The 21,973-nt window shown below is 35.8% G+C and overlaps 2 protein-coding genes across 2 annotated transcripts in view; one reads left to right on the forward strand and one right to left on the reverse strand.

Annotated features, from left to right (window-relative positions):
• Positions 1–6,345, forward strand: part of CC2D2A (coiled-coil and C2 domain containing 2A) — a 128,746-nt gene extending 122,401 nt beyond the window's left edge. Inside the window, exons 32-35 of the mRNA XM_012638399.1 lie at positions 1,742–1,864; positions 3,090–3,148; positions 4,904–5,081; positions 6,157–6,345. Coding sequence (XP_012493853.1) covers positions 1,742–1,864; positions 3,090–3,148; positions 4,904–5,081; positions 6,157–6,345 — 549 coding nt within the window. The remainder of the gene's footprint in view (positions 1–1,741; positions 1,865–3,089; positions 3,149–4,903; positions 5,082–6,156) is intronic.
• Positions 6,346–13,221: 6,876 nt separating this feature from the next.
• FBXL5 (F-box and leucine-rich repeat protein 5) overlaps positions 13,222–21,973 on the reverse strand; it is a 50,453-nt gene continuing 41,701 nt past the window's right edge. Inside the window, exons 9-10 of the mRNA XM_012638400.1 lie at positions 20,440–20,588; positions 13,222–14,025 (exon numbers count right to left, since the gene is read on the reverse strand). Coding sequence (XP_012493854.1) covers positions 13,949–14,025; positions 20,440–20,588 — 226 coding nt within the window. The 3' untranslated portion in view covers positions 13,222–13,948. The remainder of the gene's footprint in view (positions 14,026–20,439; positions 20,589–21,973) is intronic.

The raw sequence follows: 21,973 nt of genomic DNA on the forward strand, positions 1-21,973 counted from the left end.
TTTTTAAAAAGTTGAAGCCTGACTCTTCGATATGGCTCACAAGGCCTCCATGATCTGACACCTGCCCTGCCCACCTCCCTCCCTTCCTGTTGATGTCATCTCTTACTTCCTCCCTCCAATTTGCCCATCCCTTCAAAGCCACTTTGTATTCCTTGCTATTCCTCAAACATGCCAAGCACACTTTGCATTTGCTGTTTCCTCTGCATAAATGACCACTCCCCTCTACTGGATATTTTCATATATTTCTCCCTCACTTCTTGTATTTCTGATCAAAAGTCAATTTTCCTTAAAATTGCATCTGTTCCTGGATTTTAGTTTTCTCCATAGCCCCTGCATAATTAGCTATTGCCACAATATAGTAAAAACCGATCTCCAAACTAAGTGGCTTCAAAATTTTATTCTCGTGGATCTGTGGGTCAGCTGGGTAGCTCTGCTGCAAATTGTGTTGGCTAGAGCAGCTCTGCTTCTCACTGTAGATCTGTGGGTTAACTGGGACAGCCCTGCTTCACGTGTGTTTTTTCTGTGATGTAGGACAATGTCAATGGCAAAGCACAAAAAGGAAAACAGGAACACACAAAGCCTCTTAAACTTAAAGTCACACACTGACACTTCTGTCCCAGTCTGGCCAAAAGTCAAGGGATAGGAAAGTATATTTCTTCTTTTTTGGTGGGAGGAACTACAAAGTAATGTGAGAAAGGATATATAGAGAGGAAGGGGTGAAGAATTGGGGCCAATGATATTAATACAATCTACCACATCATGCGACATCATCTGATTGCCCATGTATTTAGTTGTTTATTTGCGATATCTTCTCATTAGATACTCCATGAGAATAGGAAATTTGCTTCATTCACTACTTCATTCCCAGTTATTAGAACTGAGCCTGAACATAGTAGGCACTTGATTAAATACATTAAATGGGTAAATTTGCCATTCAGGCACAGTCATTCCATATAACTACTATATGCCAAGAGCTATGCTAGGTGCTAAAGATACAATGGTGAATGTCCTCCAGACAATAGTCTAACAATCTAGTGAGGACACAGATGAACAGACAGGCAATTATAAACAATGGTAAATAATAATAATAAAATAGCTAACAATTATTGAGCACCTACTACATACCAGGCATCGTTCTAAGAGGTACAGATGAATTAACTCACTGAATAGGCTCATCCTTATGAGGTAGATACTATTATCATCCTGCTTTTATAGAGGAGAAAACTGAAGCACACAGAAGTTCCATAAATCATCCAAAGTCACACAAGTAGTAATGTTGGCACCAAAATTCAAGTGCAGGTGGTCTAGTTCCAGAACCAATATGCTACATTGCCTCAATTAGAGAAGTGCTATGTCAGAGAATGCAGGGTGCTGTGGAAGCAAAGAGGCTGACAATTAGGCCGGGAAGGGCAGGGTCAGGAAAGGCTAGCCTGAGAAAGGAGTGGTTTGTCTGTCTTCTCCCAAAAATGTTTAAGTTTCTTATCATCAGAAACAACCTTATTTCATCAAATCTATAATCAACAGTAAGGTGCACCTCAGTTCAGATATAAAAAATGTAAAAAAAAAAAAAATGGCCAATGACAACTGTATGATGCCACTGATTGAAAAATGTGTACAAATTAAAAAAATGACAAAAAGTGTGCAGCCTGTATGAACACTTGCTCTTTATACCACACTTGCATGCACACACACATGCATATATATGCTAACATATATGCTAATACGGTCTTATCTTTTTTAGATTTGGTTTAATATTCAACAATATGATTCTCCACTAAGGATAAATTTTGATGTTACCAAGCCCAAGCTGTGGAAATCTTTCTTTTCAAGAAGCCTTCCATATCCTGGCCTTTCCAGTATTCAGGTATGATTCTCTTATTAACAAGTAAATGCAGACAAAGAATGTGAAGGATATAAAATCATTATATAGGGTTGTCATTTTTTTGGCTCTTAATTCTACTCCTAGGTATTTAGAACAGTGTTTGTTTTTCAAACATATTTGAGCCCAACCAACAATAAGAAATACATATGTGTTTATATACATGTGAAAGAAAAAGTTTTGATATAAGTCCCAAGACATAAAAAGTACAAAATATATTCTATTTAATTTTGTTGAATGCTTGTCTCAATTCACTAAATTTATTTCATGACTGCTAATGAAACATGAAATCAAACTACAAGGTATGATCCATTAGGGGCTGATAAAATTAACTTAGAGGGCCCTTACCAGTAGTAGATTGTAGGTAATAAGCATGAACATTGTTTACTAAAGCTTTTGTTTCATTTGATAGATAAATATGTATGTGTGTACTGGGTTTGTAATATAAAAAGTATCTTATACTCTGAATCAAACCTTTCAGAAAAAGCTTGGAACATTGCCTTAGAGGAATCCTCCCATATGTGCACAAGGCGACATACACAAAATGTTTCATAGGGACATTGTTTGAAACAGCACAAGAATTGAAATGACATAAGAGATAAATTATGGTACCTAATGGAATGTTTTATAGTAGTTAAATGAACATTAATGAATCTTAGTAAGCACTCTAAAACTACATGTTTGCTGTTATCACTAAATATGTTGAGAGAAAGAGCCAGCTACATGTTCATAAAACTGTAAAGTTTAGAAGACATGCAAAACAATACATTATTTGGGGCACATATATCTGTAGTAAAATCATAAACACATAGTAGTAATTTGTCTATCTTCACTTACTATAACGTAAGCACCATGAAGACAGGAATTTTTATTCAAGGCCAAATCTCCTACCCTCCTCACCTCTGAAAGTGCCTGGCACACAGTAGGTACTCAATTATTTGTTGAACAGAGTGCTAAAAATCAAGTTCAGGTCATGGTTATTTCCATGGTGAGAGAAGGGAAATGAAAGCAAGAAAGAACTATATGCACTGTAATTTATTTGTGATGTTTTACTTACTGTGGGGGTCATGGGTACACTGAAATCCATTATATTATTCTCTACCTTATTGAATGTCATTATTTAAAAAAAAAAGATTTTAAAAAGGATGTATAGCTATTCAAATTAATGTAGGTGGTTTCTAGAATTTCTGAACTATTTTCTCTTTCGTAGCCTGAAGAGCTAATTTACCAGAACACAGACAAAGTAGCTGCAGCTGAGCTACAAGACAGGTAATATCATATCCATAAATCCACAAGTTATCTGTCACTGGGAGCGTAACACCAAACTCTGAATGACTCTCATTCTAGATCAATGTGAAATAATTTAGGCAATTAAACTTCATTTCATGTTTATAGATTCCAAGTACAGATGAAATCTGAATCCCATGGTGCAAAAGGAGGCTTTAGCATCAACACACTGTGGGACAAACAGACAGTGAACACCAATGATATGCAGTTCTCCAAAGACCTTTCCTCAGATTAGAGTTTAACATCAAGTCATTATGGGTCTTGTTGAGATGCATAATCTTCAGCTTAAATATGCTTCTTTTGTCCAATCAGTGGCTTACAGAACTGCAGCTATAATAGTTTATGAACCTAACACACAGAGGCTAGTAAGAGCCTATCTGAGTCCCTATAATTCTAATAACCCTATAAAATAGAATTTATTCTCTTGGTTTCACAAAAGTGGAAACTGAGACTCAGAAAGTCCACATACTTGTTTACTGTTAAAGGGGGCTTCTGAACCCAGCCTGATCTTTCTAATTTTGAGGCCTATGTGCTCTTTGTACTATATCGAACTGTGTGAAGAACAGCATGTCAAATTACAATAGATTAAATGTGACCCCTTTTAAGACATTATTAGTAGAAAACACCAATTTACTCTCAATTTCTCCATAAAGCCTCATTTGGGATTCCCACATGGAACTGATCTCCAAACAACCTTTTTGTTTCTTCCAATAGCTTCAGTGTACTATTTATTAAACTCAAGTCATTTAGTCCTCCAATAGTAAAGTACTTAGCAATTCATCCATACTTTCTTGCTCAGACCATCTTGAAACTCAAAACAAAGATATGTGTTCAGTGCCAAAAAAGAAGTGGGTCTTTGCTGGCTGGGTCTCTAAATCTGTGAATTTGGTCAGGAGATGGATAAGAGGCTTTAGAATCAGCAGTCAAGGCTCCTCTGCCTTAGTCAAGTCACTTATCCTACCACAAACTGTCCCCCCATCTGTAAAATCAGGGAAATAACCCTACCTTATAGGGTTATTGTTGAAATTAAATAAAAATATATTGCATTTAGCACAATATCTGGTAAATAATGGCTCAATAAATGGTGGCTATTTTCCTTCATTCTATGTTTAAGCTTCACATCCTATGAACCCAATACCTATAACCTATCAAAAATTAAGTTACAATGAAACTTGGTGTTTTAAAGACAGTTTTAACGCAATTTAGAAAAAATTCTATTATCATGAACAGAAGCTCTCACTGTCAAAAAAATGAATGGAAGACATTAACAGCCCCACAGATATTTAAGGTGTTTAATATAAGCCCCACCCTTTATGCCTGGGTCTAATTTATCCATCTATAGATATGTTACCAATGAATACCAATGAATAAAGTTATAAAACATTTCATAATAAAAAACTTTTGCTACACGTGTTAAATTTACCGACCCCCATTCCCTGCAGTCATTCAGTGATTCCTCTTCTGTTACATTTCAAGCATCTGTCATGGACCTTAAGCTATCACATACTTCCTATTTATAGGTCTATTTCCCATCCCAACTCATATACAATCCTTAAGGACAGGACCACTTGTGTTAATTTTTGAATCCCCAGGGATTAGCTCATTAATACGTGGTACTAACTCCACCAACAAATATATAGTTATGTGATTACCTAAATCCCTGCTGCATAAAAATTGTATTTTTTTACAAAGGAAAAATAAAGTCACCAAAAAAAATGGAGTTTTTTTTATGAGCAGGATTGAAAAAATACTAAAAGAAAAAATCATGGACTGGAGGCCACGCCATCTGACCCGGTGGAATAGGTACTGTACCTCCACTCTGCGTCATTTCTTGCCTCTGCTAGAAAGTAGTCAAGGGGAAGATGTAGAAGACGAGCACAGAGCAGAACTGCTGAAACAGCTGGGAGACTACAGGGTAAGTACAAATGGCTCTTAAAATCCTTTTGTGTAAAAGGATCCCATGAAAAATAATACTTTATTAAATCATTGAAGCATTAAATAAAATGGGAACATCTGGCTAACTCACATTAGACTCAATTGTACATAAAGATGAAAACAAACACTCTAAATCAGGTGTTGTTAAAGGATATGGTTTTATACTGATTGCATTTCACTGCTAGGAAAAATTCTCATTAATAGACAATATGTCCCCTCTACTGCCTGTGGGTAGTGCTATATGTTCACATCCTATAGCTGGATAATAAAAGCTGGAAAGAAGTCTCATAACTAAGGCAGTAAACCTTGTTGGCTAAACAGTGTGATGGTCAAATTGGATTATTCACCGAGTAAAACTTATCCTTTAACTTACAAGGCCAGGTTCTCAGCCAGGATGTTTCAGTTCAAGTAATAGCAACTTAGCTAAAACAGGCTTGAGCAATAGAAGATTCATTGGCTTACTGAAGTAAAACTTAGAGGTGAGTAGCTACCAGGGCTGTCCCACTTTTCTGCAAGTCTTTCCACCGTGCCCTCCTCCTCCTCCACGTGACAGCAGCGTCCTCAGGCTGGCTTTTCTCGTGGTAACAAATGCTGGAACACTTCCAGGACTCACATCTGCACACATATTGCCCAAAGCAGGACACAGTATCCATGTGCCATTGTTCCTACCAAGTTTCCTGAGACTCACTTTGAGACTCCCTTCAATCATTGAGGCAAGAGGGGTGGAATGAACTGATTAGCTCAATCTAGGTCTCTGGAATTACATGGTTTACTAAGCATACTAGGGACTATCAGGAGGGGAGACAGAAGAATGGAGGTTGATGGGATGGCTAATGGGTATCTTATACACCAATATGCTAGCAATGAAAACAGAAAAGGTATTAGGCCCCTCTTCATTTTCCGTATTGCTACTATATGGCTGAATAGAAAAACACAACTAAACTCAAGATCCAAAAGACTTACTATATTAAGAATTGCATACATTTCCATAGAAAAAAATACATTGAAATCGTCAAACTTTACTAATGTCTACAAATGTTTTCCCCCCCTTTCAGTTCTCTGGATTTCCCCTTCACATGCCTTATTCTGAGCTGAAGCCTTTAATTGACGCTGTGTATAGCACTGGAGTACATAACATTGATGTTCCTAATGTTGAATTTGCTTTAGCTGTGTACATACATCCATATCCCAAAAACGTTTTGTCTGTTTGGATCTATGTGGCCTCCCTCATACGCAACAGGTAATTTTTTCATTGTATTTTTTTATATCATGTAAAAACTACACTTAGGATATAAGAATTTTAAAACTTATATTGATCACACCAGAACAATGTATTATTTTCAAATAATGAAATAAAATTATCAGTATGTATTTTCAAACTGTGCAAAATAAGTGTTTTATTAAGCAGTCAGCCCTATCTCTGCCATTTCGACTCTAAATTCAACTGAGACTACCTACAGTAGGGTACACTATAAGCTTCATCCCTCTATGCATTTGTACTTATTTACCTTCTACTTGGGACGTCCTTCTCCTTCTTTGCCTGTCCAGCAGAATATAATCATACTTTTAGGACCCAATAAAACACTTCACAACTTTTCTAGCGGAAGGAGGTACAACTTTCCAATAACAATTCTTAACATTGAATACCTCATAAGCATTATCCTACAGAAGTACTAAGCAAGCACACATGTACACACATGTGCACATACATACCCCACTGAAGCAATACAGTATTTTGGGGGGAAAAGGAGTATGCTTGAATAGTCATCAAAAGGGAAGTAGTTACCCCGAAAAAGAAGCCCTAAGACACTGCTATAGACTGAATGTTTGTGCCCTCACCACCCAAATTCATGTTAACCCCTAACCCCCAATGTGATAGTTATGTGGAGATGGGGCCTTTGGGAAGCAATTAGGTCAAGAGGGTAGAGTCCTCATAAAAGAAATGGGAGCGAGCTTGCTCACCCTCTTTCCCCACCAACTGCCCCCTGCGCATGAAGATACAAGACAGCCTCTACAAGCCAGAAAGATCACCCTTGCCTGACACTGGATCTGCTGGCTTCCAGAAGATACTGGACTTGATCTTGACTTCCCAGACTCTGTAACTGTGAGAAATAAACGTTTGTTGTTTAAACCACTCAGTCTATGGTATTCTATTATTAGCAGCCCAAACTAAGACAAACACATTCATTTAATATTATACTAAACCATTAAAAAGGACTAAATGTATATGCTAAACTGGAAAGATGTACACAAAATAGAAATATATAAGGCAGGATTTCTCAACAGCAACACTATTGACATTTTGGGCCAAGTAATTATTTGTTGTAGAGGGTTGTTCTGTGCATTGCAGAATATTTGGCAGCATCCCTGGCTTCCATTCACTAGATGACAGTTGCATCCTTCCCTTCTGCCAAGTTGTGACAATCAAAAATGTCTCTTCATACCGCTTAATGTCCTCTGTGAGACACATGGCCTTCATTTGAGAACCACTAATATAACTCCCACTTTAAGAAAAAATTATAAAGACAGAAGGGACTGAGTTAAGGAACAACTTTCACATTTGCTTTACTTTCTTATGCATTCCTCTATCAAATTATATTGTGTGTTTACATGCTTCTGATGCCTCTACTATGAATTCTTCAAAGAGAGTCCCATGACTGAACCATAACAGCTACCGATATAGCAATACAGAGACAGGATAGCACACTGGTTAAGAACACGAATTCTGGAGAAATTCTAGTTTGCCATTCAGTAGCTGGGTGATCCATGGACAAGTTACTTAACCTCTGTTACTTACCTTCCCCATGTATAAGATCAGGATGATCACATTACCTACTTCATAACATTGTTGTAAAGATGAAACAGGTTTTGTACTCACCATCAAATTGGTATTAACTAATCAACACATAAATGCACATATCAGAACAACATCTATTGGATGCTGGGGAAGGGGGAGGGTGGTGGGTGGAGGGGGGAAGAGGGAGGAGGGGAGGGGTATGTGCATACACAAGGAGGGCAATGCGCACTATCCGAAGGATGGACATATTTAAAACACGGACTTCGGTGGGGGGGGAACCAAGGGCAACACACGTAACCTAAACGTATGTACACCCATAATTTGCTGAAATAAAAAAAAAAAAAAAAAAAAGATGAAACAGGTTAGTATATCTAAAGCACTTAGAACACTGCCCAGTACTGAGCACCTAATGTTTGACAGACACAAGGCAGTTTACATAACTGTGGCATTTTATTCTCAGAAGAAAATCAATCACAAAATCCAAGATAAATGTAAACCAAGTAGTGTTCATTAAACAAACTATTCTGGCGGGGTGCGGTAGCTCACGCCTGTAATCCTAGCACTCTAAGAGGCCAAGGCAGGAGGATCACTTGAGGTCAGGAGTTCGAAAACAGCCTCAGAAACAGCAAGACCCCGTCTCCACTAAATATAGAAAGAAATTAGCTGGACAACTAAAAATAGAAAAAAATAGCCGGGCATGGTGGCGCATGCCTGTAGTCCCAGCTACTTGGGAGGCTGAGGCAGGAGGATCACTTGAACCCAGGAGTTTGAGGTTGCTGTGAGCTAGGCTGACGCCACAGCACTCTAGCCCAGGCAACAGAGCAAGACTCTGTCTCAAAAAAAACCCAAAAACACAAACTATTCCCTTAAGTTAATAATGGAAAAACAGGCTGGGCATGGTGGCTCATGCCTGTAATCCTAACACTCTAGGAAGCTGAGGCGGGCGGATCGTTTGAGCTTGGGAGTTTGAGACCAGCCTGAGCAAGAGTGAGACCCTGTCTCTACTAAAAAAATAGAAAGAAATTAGCTGGACAACTAAATATATATATATAAAAAAAAATTAGCTGGGCATGGAGGTGCATGCCTGTAGTCCCAGCTACTCGGAAGGCTAAGGCAGGAGGATTGCTTGAGCCCAGGAGTTTGAGGTTGCTGTGAGCTAGGCTGACGCCACGGCACTCTAGCCCAGGCAACAGAGACCCTGTCTAAAAAAAAAAAAAGGAAAAAAAGCGATAACAAATAAAAATTAAACGCAGATTATGCTGTCATGCCCCCATGCGAATGGGGACTGGGAGAGCATAGAAAAACAGTGAGTTTCGATATGGCAATGTGCTGACATACTGAAGTCAATGTGTTTCAAGATTGGAAGTCCTATTTAATGGTTTGCTAACATTAAGAAGCATAAGACAAAGCAAAAAAGAGGCACCCCAATTACCTGGAGCCCCTGGGGAAAATCAGCTGCCTAAAATTAATTAATTTATAAAGAGAATAAGATTTAAGCCAAGTCCTGAATCATTTAATCATGATTTTTTCCATCAGGATTACTTTAAAAATTCCCCAAAATATTACATTGTTTTCTGATTAAATGTGGGATAAACTTTAATCCTTGGTTGATGATTCAGAGCCATCACTGAGGAGGACGAATTTTACTATACAGTTCATGTAAATACAGATAAAATGAAGCATGGGGTAGGGTGGGACTCACCCGAGAAGACTTCCTGTAGTAGTTTTCTCTAAATAGTCCTTGATGTCAACTTTTCAAATAAGCTTTATTAAACACTTAAGGAAATAAAAATACAGCACAACCTTATAAAACTTCTCACCCTGTAACTGCCGACTAAGCTCAGATTTCAAGTTCTCTAGGGGAATCAAGAAATTGTTACTTTGTGCTTAGATCAGACTTTAAAAAATAGAAGGAAACGAGGTGTAATGGAGCCACAAAAGACATGACTACTTAACTTTAACAGAACAAACTCAAAAGGTAAGATGGTCTGCCCTACCATACATAAAAGAAACTTGTGGAGTTCCATCTTTATTTTGCAAATGTTAACAGCAATGCAATCAAAGTGAAAGAATCCCAGAGCAAGGTAAAACTTCAAATAGATCATTAGAAAGCCTCCCTTTAGAGTTCATCTTCCCTTGCAGTGTTTAATTCAAATGTTAGTTGAAATAAAAAGCAGTAGTGAGTTCTCCTTATATAAATTCCATCAAGTGATTCTTCCTTCCTCATTAGACAACATTGTTGAAAAAATAGTTTTTTTTCAAGCCTGATTTGAAACACATCTACTGGTAGTTTTTCTCCCTCCTCCTCCTCTTCTCTCCAAATAAAACAAACAAAAATACAGCTGGGGCCACACAGAACCAAACTGCAAGATTACTTCCTCTTCCACAGCTTTGCATGTACAGGCATACCTCACAGTTGTTGTGCACTTGGTTCCAGACCATCGCAATAAAGTGAATATTACAACAAAGCAAGCCACACAAATATTTTGGTTTTCTAGTACATATAAAAGTTATGTTTATACCTAAACATTGTAGTCTAAGTGTGCAATAAAATTATGTCTAAAAAAATGTGTATTCTTAATTTAAAAATATTGCTAAAAAAGCTAACAATCTTTTGAGGCTTCAGCAAGTCATAATCTTTTTCCTGGTAGAGGGTCTTGCCTCACTGTTGATGGCTGCTGACTGATCAGGGTGGTGGCTGCTGAAGGTTGGGGTGGCCGTGGCAATTTCTTAAAATAAGTTTGTAGACTTCCTTTCATGAAAGATTTCTCTGCAGCATGCAATGCTGTTTGATAGCATCTTACTCACAGAACTTATTTCAAAATTACCATCAGGCCAGGCACAGTGGCTCACACCTGTAATCCCAGCATTTTGGAAGGTCGAGGCAGTAGGATCTCCTCAGACCAGGAGTTCGAGACCAGCTTAAGCAACACAGTAATACCTCACCTGGCACACACCTGTAACCCTAGCTACTTGGGAGGCTGAGGCAGGAGGATCGCTTGAGCCTGGGAGTTTGAGGTGGCAGTGAGCTATGATGACACCACTGCACTGCACTCTAGCTCAGGCAACAGAATGAGACCTTGTCTCAAAACAAAAAAAAAAAGTTAGAATCATCCTTTAACTCTGCCACTGCTTTATTAACTAAGTTTATGTAATATTAATATTCTAAATGCTTTGTTGGCATTTCAACAATGTTCACAGCATCTTCACCAGGAGTAGATTCCAACAAACTACTTTCTTTGCTCATCCATAAAAACAAACTCTCCATCCATTCAAGTTTTGTCATGGGATTGGAGCAATTCAGTCATATCTTCAGTCTCCATTCCTAATTCTAGTTCTCTTGCTGCACTTACTTCCTCCATTGAAGTCTTGAAACCCTCAAAGTCATCCATGATGGCTGGAATCAACTTCTTTCAAACTCCTGTTAATATTTCTTGACATCCTCCCATGAATCACGAATGTTCTTAATGGCATCTAGAATGATGAATCCTTCTAGATAAATCCTTTCCAGGTTTTTAATTTACTTTGCATAGGAATCACTATCTATGGCAGCTATAACCTTACAAAATGTATTTCTTAAGATGTGAAAGTCGGAATTACTCCTTGATCTACTGGGCTGCAGAATGGATGCTGTGTTAGCGGGCATGAAAACATTAATCTCCTTGTATATCTTCATCAGAGCTCTTGGGTGACTAGGTGTATTGTTAATAAGCAGTAATATTTTGAAAGGCATCTTTTTTTCTGAGCAGCAGATCTCAAGAGTGGGCCTAAAGGATCCAGCAAATCATGCTGTAACAGATGTACTGTCAACAGGCTTTGTTGGTCCCTTTATAAAGCACAGAGTAGATTTAGCATAATTCTTAAGGGCCCAAGGTTTTTCCAATAGGAAGGCCCCGCCTTCAAGTGAAAGTCACCGGCTGCATCTGACCCTAACAAGAGCCTGTCCTTTGAAGTCAGACATAGACTTCTCTCTAGCCATGAAAAGTCCTAGATGGTCTCTCTTCTTTCAACATAAGGATGTTTGATCTACACCAAAAAATCTATCATTTAGTGTAGCCACCTTCATCAATGAACTTAGCTAGATCACCTGAATAACGTGCTGCAGCTTCTCCACCAGCACTTGCTGCTTCACCTTGCATTTTGTGTTATGGAGATGGCTTCTTTCTTTAAATCTCATGAACCAACCTCTACTAGCTTCAAATTTTTCTTTGTAGCTTCCTTACCTCTTTCAGCCTTCACAGAATTGAAGAGTTAGGGTCGTACTCTGGATAATATTTTGTTTTAAGGGAATGTTGTGGCTGGTTTGCTCTAGCCAGACCACTAAAACCTTCTCCATGTCAGTAATAAAGCTATTACACTTTCTTACCATTCGTGTATTCACTGGAGTAACACTTTTAATTTCCTTCAAGAACTCTTCCTTTGCATTTACAACTTGATTGTGTGGCCCAAGAGGCGTAGCTTTGGGCCTCTCTCGGTTTTCGACATGTCTTGCTCATTAAGCTTAATCATTTCTAGCTTTTGATTTAAAGTGAGAGACATGTGACTCTTCCTTTCACTTAAACACAAGCCATTGTAGAGTTATTAATTGGCCTAATTTCAATATTGTTATGTCTCAGGAAATAAAGAGGTCCAAGGAGAGGAAGCCAGGGGAACGGCTGGCCATGGAGCAGTGAGAACACACATAACACTTATCAATAAAGTTCTCCGTCTCATCTGGGTGCAGTTTATGGCATCCTACAACAATTACAATAGTAACATCAAAGATCACTGATCACCATAAAAGATGTAATAATAATGGAAAAGTATGAAATACTGTGAGAATTATCAAAATAGGACAGGCACAAATTGAGCACATACTACTGGAAAGATGGTGTCAATAGACCTGCTCAATACAGGGTTGCCACAAATCTTCAAATTTGTAAAAAATGTAGTTTCTGCAAAGTGAAATAAAGTGAAGTACAATAAAACAAGATAGGTCTATATTTTATAAAAACAGATGTCACGTCACCATTTTCTTCTTCAGAACATAAAATTACACATAGCAAGACAAAAAATTGATCCAGTATGTGCCCTTCTGAATGGCAGGTCTCCACTCCCATGATCTTTTTACAAAGTAATGAAGATAAACTTAAAAATTCAAATTTTTACTACCGCACAACTAATTTCAAAAAGAAAATTCAGCTCAACGAAATTCAGTATCTGTCTAAAACTGTTTATTCATGGGGGTCATGATTTCATGGGTGCTCAAAAGAAAAAATATTTAATTCTATTTTACACTAAAGTAAACCTGGAGATTTATAATAAAATCACAACACAACAGATATTACTTGGTAAAGTCCTCAAAGTAGATTTTATTTATACATTTCTTCAAATAATTGTGGAATTTTTAAAAATCCCTCCGAAATTTGACAATTTAGGGACAGTGGTGAGAACACAGGGTCTTTGAAGAAAGCAAATACAAATAGATTGGTGCTTTGCTAGCTCACTGAGCTAACACCAATAAGCCAATTTACTCTATAATCTTAAAGAATCTTTTATGTGGGTATGTTTGAATTGGCCCTCTGAGAATGGATCAAATAAAAGAAACATTATGGAAAAGAGATTAGTTTTCAAAATGCGCAGTCTTTGAAAATAAACCTTCAGAATTATATATCTGAAAAGAACTGCAAAGCTTAATACAGTGTTTATATATATAAAGAGAACCAATAACCCCCAATGACTTTAAAACTCAAAATAATCTATAAAATACTTTAAATGATATGGCATTAGCAACATTCTTTTCAAAGCATTTCATTTAAAAGAAATCTGATAAGACTGTTCTCACCCTTATGAAAACACCTAATCCCTTTCTAAAACAAAAATATAATTTGCAAGAGAAACAACATTGTACAATTCACTGGTAAATTAAGATTTCTGAGGTTGTAAGAAATGGGGCCAAAACAAGTCACACTCAAAAAGGGATGGTTAACACAAGAAATGTGCTATAAGTAAAGTGCATGAAAGGAAGCCTGCTCAGCTAAATGAAGTAGACAAAGGTCAGAAGTCAAGGGTCATTCGCCAGAGCGGCAGCAGGCTCGAAAACCACACTGCAAATTCTGGCATCCACTGGCGGTATCAGCATGAGGACCTGTATAAAAACAGAAAAATGTGAAAGGAGGAATTTCTTAGAGATCACATAAAAATAATTTTGCTTATGAAGGAGCTAAAAAATGTATCTGTTTCACTAGAAGTATATTTACATAATAGAACTAAAATTTCACAATGAGTGTATAAAAAATATTCAGACACAAAAATCACCAATAGCAGCTTGAATTTAACTAATATATTCTTCATGGTCTAAAAGGTAAATGAAAGAAGGAAAAAAATAATTTTTTGGCAACCATTTTACAATATAGAAACCCAAAAAGGAAAAAGACAATCCACAAAGCTAGACCTCCAAGCTAACTTAACAAATTCTTATAACATGAACATCCTTCCTAGAAATATAATTAAGGAAAAAACAGCCCTATCTGTAATAGATCAGCTAAAGAATCCAGTACTGAGCAATTGCAATAAATATTATATCCAAAATTTAAAGCAAAATAAACTACATTGATATAGACTTAATATGTTTTCCATATTTTTAACATTTGAAGCCCAAAAAAACATATGATACGGATAGATGAAATTATTTTCCAAAATTATTAAGTATATGAGTGATTAAACTTTAAGATGTAATAAAAACTACTATTCACTTACAAAGAAGAGTAATAAAACATTTATAGAATAACTAACATTTTAACCCACATTATGCTACCCAAACACTAGATAAAAGATCCAATAGGCAACATGGCTGAGAACTGGAAAATAACAACAAAAAAAAGATTTCATAGCACCTATTCAAATGTTAAGTACTTTCTTCATAAAGACAGGCAAAGGTGGAAAAGACTGTTTCGACTCTATTGAAGTCTTTCAATATGTCCATACCATGAACAAATAAAGAACAGTTAATTAGTTTTTTGCATATCAAATAGAATAATCAAAATACTTGCAATTGTGATATAAAGGACAATACAAAATAAAGTACATGAAATACAATTTTACAGAATATATCAAATGAATTATAACTGAAAAATCATAGTACTCTGTGGTGGTATCTAGTTTAACTCTGAAACATATTTTAAATTTACTTTGTTTTCTGAAGTAGCACTCCATTGCAAAAGAAGGCAACTATGCTAATACCACCGTAAGAAAATAATTACTTGCAACTGAACACACAGAACACATTTACTTCTAGAAATTCCTTGTATTCCCAAGACAGCACATACAAAATAGAAAGGGTAAATTACTTAGGATATAGAGTCATTAAATTGTAATGTTCGTATATTTCACTATGGAAATGACAACATATCTTTAAGAAAAGAAACTATGAACTTTACATATATGTGGAACTGCAACAGATTATTTCATTTATTTTCAAATAGTTATATTTAATCCTAAAATCGATATGATGCCTGTCATTAGCTTTAAGTTAAGGGGGGAGCAGGGGAATGGGCAATGGTATAGATGAAAAAAGACTGGCCACAGATTTATAACTGCTGAAACTGACGGTACATAAGAACTCATTACATTATTCTGTTTATATGTTTAAAATTTTACATAATAGAAAGTTTAAAATTTTAAATATAAAATTGAATTACAAGCCCATTTTTATTTAATTCAAATAAAAATCTGTCCATTTTTTAAATGAAAGTTCAATGTGTCAAATATTTAAAATTCACAAAGCAACATTTTTGTTAAGATGATATTCCCTTAAAATAAGATACAATGTTAGTCATCTTAACCACAAAGTCAAGATAAAGCATTTTTGCATATATTATTATTTATTAGAAATGCTCTGATAAGGACTCCCATGGTTTGAAATTCTTCTCCCACTATCAACCTTTGACCAAGTTTTCCCTTTGACTATTTCCAGCTTTACCTACTGTGCACTACTCAATCTTCTCACCTTTCCCCTCTGAGCTTGTCTTTCCTCACCCCTCACACTGCTTACTGTTCTGCCTACCAATCATCTAGTGCCTCTCCCCAACACTCAAGCCCTGACTCACTATCATCTCCCTGCCCTGACCCTTAGTCCTTGATGAAATGCCTGAATTGCTGAGGTTTGCCAAAATATATCTGATTATCATTTTATCAGAATGTAATTCTATTCTAAGTTTTCTAAAAGAAAGAAACCTGGAGGAAAGAGACCTGGAGACTTTCACACAATTTTCCAAACTAAATCTCCCTAAAATGCCTATACAGTAAGTCCTCACTTAATGTTGTTGATAGGTTTTTAGAAAATGTGACTTTAAGCAAAATGACGTATAACAACAACAACTGCTTCTGTTCTCATTGTTATAATGAAATGATGTTGAACAAAATGCTATTTGAGTACCTGTTGTACATCATTTGGTTTCCAAGAACGTATCAACGACATGAGGTGAGATCTTACTGTATTCCTATTAATATCTGTAAAAAGGACAGAGAGGTAAGGAAGAAATGTTATCATGCATTTAACAGTGGCCTAGGAAAAATCTTATGTGATGGCTGGAAACAATGGAAGTGAAGTATGCAACTGGTTTTTGAGGGAAAAATGTAAAAGAGAGCCTCAAAGGAACAACTAGATCAAGAAAACTATTCTCCTAGAGATTCAGAACTAACCACACACCACAGAGCTTTTCAGCATCCTCCCCAAAAGACTTAGGGGTCTAGCATCCTCAGTCTCCACCTTGGCCATCTGCGTCACTGCTCTCAAACCCTAGAGGATGGCGGTAGAGATAACAGGGGAAGAAAAATATAGGAATAAAATTCTGTACCCTTTATTAGGTAGAAAGCTAACATAAACATGCTGTCACATCTCCTTATTCATCACAAAACAAAGTTCTTGCTCATATTGATATAAAATGTGCCCCTTCATTCAAATATGTTCTTTGAATGTCTGAATTTCAGTGAGATTCTAAAGTGTATAAAGAGAGAATTAATATATTGCTGTTTTTAAATTCGAAAGGATCTGTTTAAAGACGCCTATAGTACTTAATACCTGTAATATTAAATTACTCAAAACTACAATCCTATCATAAGGTCAAAAACAGAGCAGTTATTGGTGTCTGATCCTAGTAATAATGAAAATGACAGCATCTATCAAAGGACTTTATGCTGCTGAAGGCCCAGGGCAAAATTAAAATGAAGACAACCACAGTTTTAAATTCAGTATCACAATGCAGAAAACAAGGGAGAACAGCACTTTCTAAAGCATGGAAAATGTTAGCAACATCAACAGTAAGACCGTTAAGTATCACAGAAGGGACTGTTCAGAAAAGAGAATAATAGACAACAGAATAAATGGACAACAGAAAAGGTGAGGGATCATTAGAAAGAAATAAGACTAAGATATGCTGGGTTGCTTAGTATCTCAAGTAGACAGCTGTGCTTCAATAGATACCAACAATTCAAAAGGTTGTTCCCTTTAAATATTTCACTTATCACCAGCAAACTTCTCTTGATGTAGGATACAGAACCCAAAACAGTTATGAGGACTAAATTACATTAAAGAATAATAAAGAAAACAGGAAGATAAAATTACATAATCATTAAATAAAACATTTTAATGCATGATTAGAATAAATTTTGTAACAAAGCATTTTTAAATATTAGATGAAAAGAACTATAAAGTTAGCTATTATTTTTCCAAATTTTTATTAATGACTTGTTTTCCTTGGTTTTATTACTTATGCTATATATCTGCACTTACCTTCACTTACCTTTGATTCCTCTTTAACTTAAATTAGAAACATAAGAAAGCAAATCATCTGAGACTGTGTCACCTCCAAAACTATGAGCTAATCTATCTTAATTCATAAATTATACATGCATTGAAATGTAAATTGGTACAAAAAAGTTTATTTTCTATCATTGTTCAAATGCTCTTCACAGTTCTACAACTATGCCATTCCATTTAACACTTCTTAAATGATAATTTTTTAAATGTTATGGCGAAGAAGCCATCTTTTATATTCAAATCTTTATCAGTCATGAAGAATCATTCAGAAGAATACAAATTTATATTTTATAGCAGTGCTCAGTACAATGTCTTGCTCAAGGGAGTTACTGTTTGAATATAGGATTACTAATTTATTTTCTCCAAAATCTCTGCTAGTGCTTAAGAAATAGATCATTCTGCTTTACTTACAACTTATTATTTACTTAATGACTAATGTTTATCAGTATTTACTTCTTTTAGTTAGTAACTTGGTAGTTATGTAGACTTTCTTTTAACAAAATACATTTTTAATGAAATCTTACTCTCAAATATTTAAAATATTGTCACCTAAGTATGTTTCTTCCTTGCTCTGACACCATGTATTAAAACATATTGACTACTTTCAGAAATAATAAAAGTAATTTTTAAAAGGGAGGCCCCTAAACATTCACTAATACTATATAAGCTGAGTTGTTTTGAAAGATACTCGCTCAATAGTGTCATCTTGCAAAACTGGATACAATACAACTTCATTCTAACACTTTCTAGGTTGTCCATACATCCTTTAAGGAAAAGATTATAACAGAGCATTGCTTTAGGAACAACTATTTGGAACTCTAGAACACAAATTACATGACAAGTCACTCTGTAAACTTTAAAGGATTTCCATTTCCCCCAAATCATGCTTTAATAAGCTATAAAAAAGGAGACTTAATATTGGATTATACAAACACTGAAATTTCCTTTCGAATCTTCTGAAGTCAGGTATCATCATTAAAATTCATTTATTGAAAATTACCGATCATTTATCCAAAACTTACATTCAACAAAAGGAACACTGTAACATTTATATATCCAAAAACAGTTAATTAAGATGAAAAGAATACTGACAAAGTGCAAAAGAGTTTAAGTATTTAACTTTATCCTACCTAAAGTATTTCAAAAAGTTTAAAAATGCACAAACACAAAACAAGTAGGCATAAAAATGAACTGACCCAATCCTCCCATCCCCCCACTAACATCTATATACCCAAAAATAAATATAACAAATTAAGTTGTTATTCCTAAGTATAACCTATGCTGAAATCAATATTGAAAATTCAGGAGCAACATACAAATAAAATTTTCTTATAAGAAATAATTACTTATTGATTACTTTTGATAATATGTCCCATAAGCCTTAGGAAGTTCACCACTGAATCTACAATGACACAACTGTATGTTAAAAACAAAAAGCTCCCTTCTCAAACCCACTATATTCACAAAAGTAACTGCTTCATTGTATCAATCATACTTTCTTTTTATAGGCTTCGCAGGTTGCAACTAAAATGACAATCATTTTCACCATTCCTTCATTATACACTGAAGGCCAACAGAGAACAAAGAAATCCCTCAACTTAGTGCTAATATTTCAAGAACACAGCAAGTCATCTCTTGGATAACAATGTGATTCCAGATATAAGAGAGCTGTGATCTCCTGTTTCCTCATATATATTTTAAGGAAAATCTAATCTCTGAGAAACAGCAGATTTGCTAACTTCTCTACTGCCTGGTATGCCATTACTCCCTCTCATCTTTCTGGCTCCTGTCAATTGTTCTGCCTGAGAAAAATTAAGCTGATCTTCATGTCATCTTAAGATGAATTGGGCACTCAAAGACAATAGTATATGGTATAAAAAGACAGGTGCATAGTAGAATCTGAGCCATCTAAATTTTTTTCCAGTTATAAATTCATGAAGTTGATTTGCTTACTAATAACTGAGGAACAGTTTTTTATGCTTCTGGGAAATTCAGTCTCTACCAGTGACTATAAAATACCCAAAAGGACATTGAATGTACTTTGAAAACACATATTCAATCCACTATAGGGTAGAATATGCTTAAAAAACAAAACAAATCAACACACCAAAAAATCAAGGAATATTTACCTTATTTTTTAAAGTAGGTTTAAGAATCAATTTCCAAAATACTATAGGAATTTTAGTCATTTCTAAATCATTTCCGCCTCTTCTCAATACCATATACTATTCTCTCCTCAATCTTCAGTGACATTTATTTCGCACCAAATCCAGACCCTCTGAAAAGTCTGTGTTACCAAGGTCCTCATTTTTTCTACTGCATTTGATAAAGTTGTCTTATAAAGAAAATGAGTCTATCATCCCTAAGAAATCAGTCTATCTAGGACATCAACACCTCTAAATTGTTAATGAGTGCTATAACACTCTAGAGGAATTCCCAAAGCTTTTATAAGAATTTTAGTATTTCCATTAACAACTTACCACTTTTAATTAAATTATTACATGCCTTGAAAATATGGCAGAATATGTGAAATACCTACCTAAAGAAAAACTTACCTTTCAAGAAGCTAATTAATGAAAACATAATTTTTTAAATTTTAGTAAATTTAAAGAACTAAATCTGAAAGGAAGTTTGGTAATTAGAAATCTAGAAAACTAAAGAGAAACCATAAACCTGTTATTAGAATTGCTAAAATTTTTACATTAATTCCTTCAAAATTATCTCATTGTTAAAAGGCATTACCGTTAATGTTGTCACAGTAGTAAAAGTATTCATCATTTAGAGAAGGACAGGCTGAAACCAAATCCTGCAGGCCTGCACCAGTTACAGTAAGACAACCAGAGAGATTAAGGTGCTCCAAATAAGGCAGCCCTCCTCCCAGAGTCAAAACCCTGTAAGAAAAATAATTTGACAATTAGAATATATTAATCTATGAAAACATATGTATTCCTATGGTCCACTGAAGCACTATTTTACAATACCTTTCAGTTTGGTAATGAGAAAATTTAAGAATTTCTGTAAAACATTTATAACTAATCTCATCCTTAGGCAGGAATATATTTAACTCAGAAAAACTTTCTACATTTTTCCTAAAGACATTCAATAAACAATGTCTATGAAACTTTTCTTTATAAGAACATTACAGTAACTCAAGTTGTAGAGGAACTACTGAACCCTGGAGTTGTAATGTTCATTCTCCTACCAGATTGACTAAGTAAGTAAATATTATCAAGAAAATTATTGAAGTTTTAAACCTAACGACCAGTTTGGCAGTTCCACAAAAAATTATAGAGCTAGCGTAAGACCCAGAAATTCCTGTCCTGGGTATATACCCAAGAGAATTAAAAACATATGTGCAGTGGTTCACTTCTGTAATCCCAGCACCTTGGGAGGCCAACGTGGGAGGAGTACCTGAGGCCACGCGTTTGAGACCAGCCTGGGAAGCATAGCAAGACCCCATCTCTACAAAAAATTTTAAAAATTAGCCAGGCATGGTGGAGTGTGCCTTTAGTCCCAGTTACTTGGGAGGCTGAGGTAGAGGATCACTGGAACCCAGGAGTTTGAGGCTGCAATGAGCTATGATCCCACCAGTGTACTCCAGGCCTGGGCAATAGAACAAGACCTTGTCCCTCCCCTGCAAAAAACATATATTTATGCAAAAACTTGTACATGAATGTTCACAGTAGCATTATTCATAAAAGCCAGAAAGTGGAAATAGTCCAAATGTACATTAATTGATGAATAAAATGTGGTATATCCATGCAATAGTATAGCCACAAAGTACTGACACATACTATTAACATAACATGCATGAACCTTAAAAACATTATACTAAGTGAAAAAAGATGGATTCAAAAGGCCATATACTGCATGATTCCATTAATACTATTATTCCAGAATAGGTAAATCCACAGAAACAAAAAGTAGATTAGTGGTTGCCAGAGGAAGTGGTGGTGGGGCGGGGGCAGAATGAAAAGTGACTGCTAATAAGTATGGGGTTTTCTTTTTAAGATGACGAAACTATTTCTGAATTAGACAGTGGTGATGGTTGAACAACCTTGTAAATACACTAAAAATCACTGAATTTACTGTATACTTAAAAAGGGGGTAAATTTTATGTTATGTGGATTACACTTCAATAAAAAAAACCTGATGGGGCCGGGCACGGTGGCTCACGCCTGTAATCCTAGCTCTCTGGGAGACCGAGGCGGGCGGATTGTTTGAGCTCAGGAGTTCGAAACCAGCCTGAGCAAGAGCGAGACCCCATCTCTACTAA

The sequence above is a fragment of the Propithecus coquereli genome, unplaced genomic scaffold (assembly GCF_000956105.1).
Source record: "Propithecus coquereli isolate 6110/MARCELLA unplaced genomic scaffold, Pcoq_1.0 Scaffold13, whole genome shotgun sequence".
In the NCBI taxonomy this organism is placed as follows: Eukaryota; Metazoa; Chordata; class Mammalia; order Primates; family Indriidae; genus Propithecus; species Propithecus coquereli.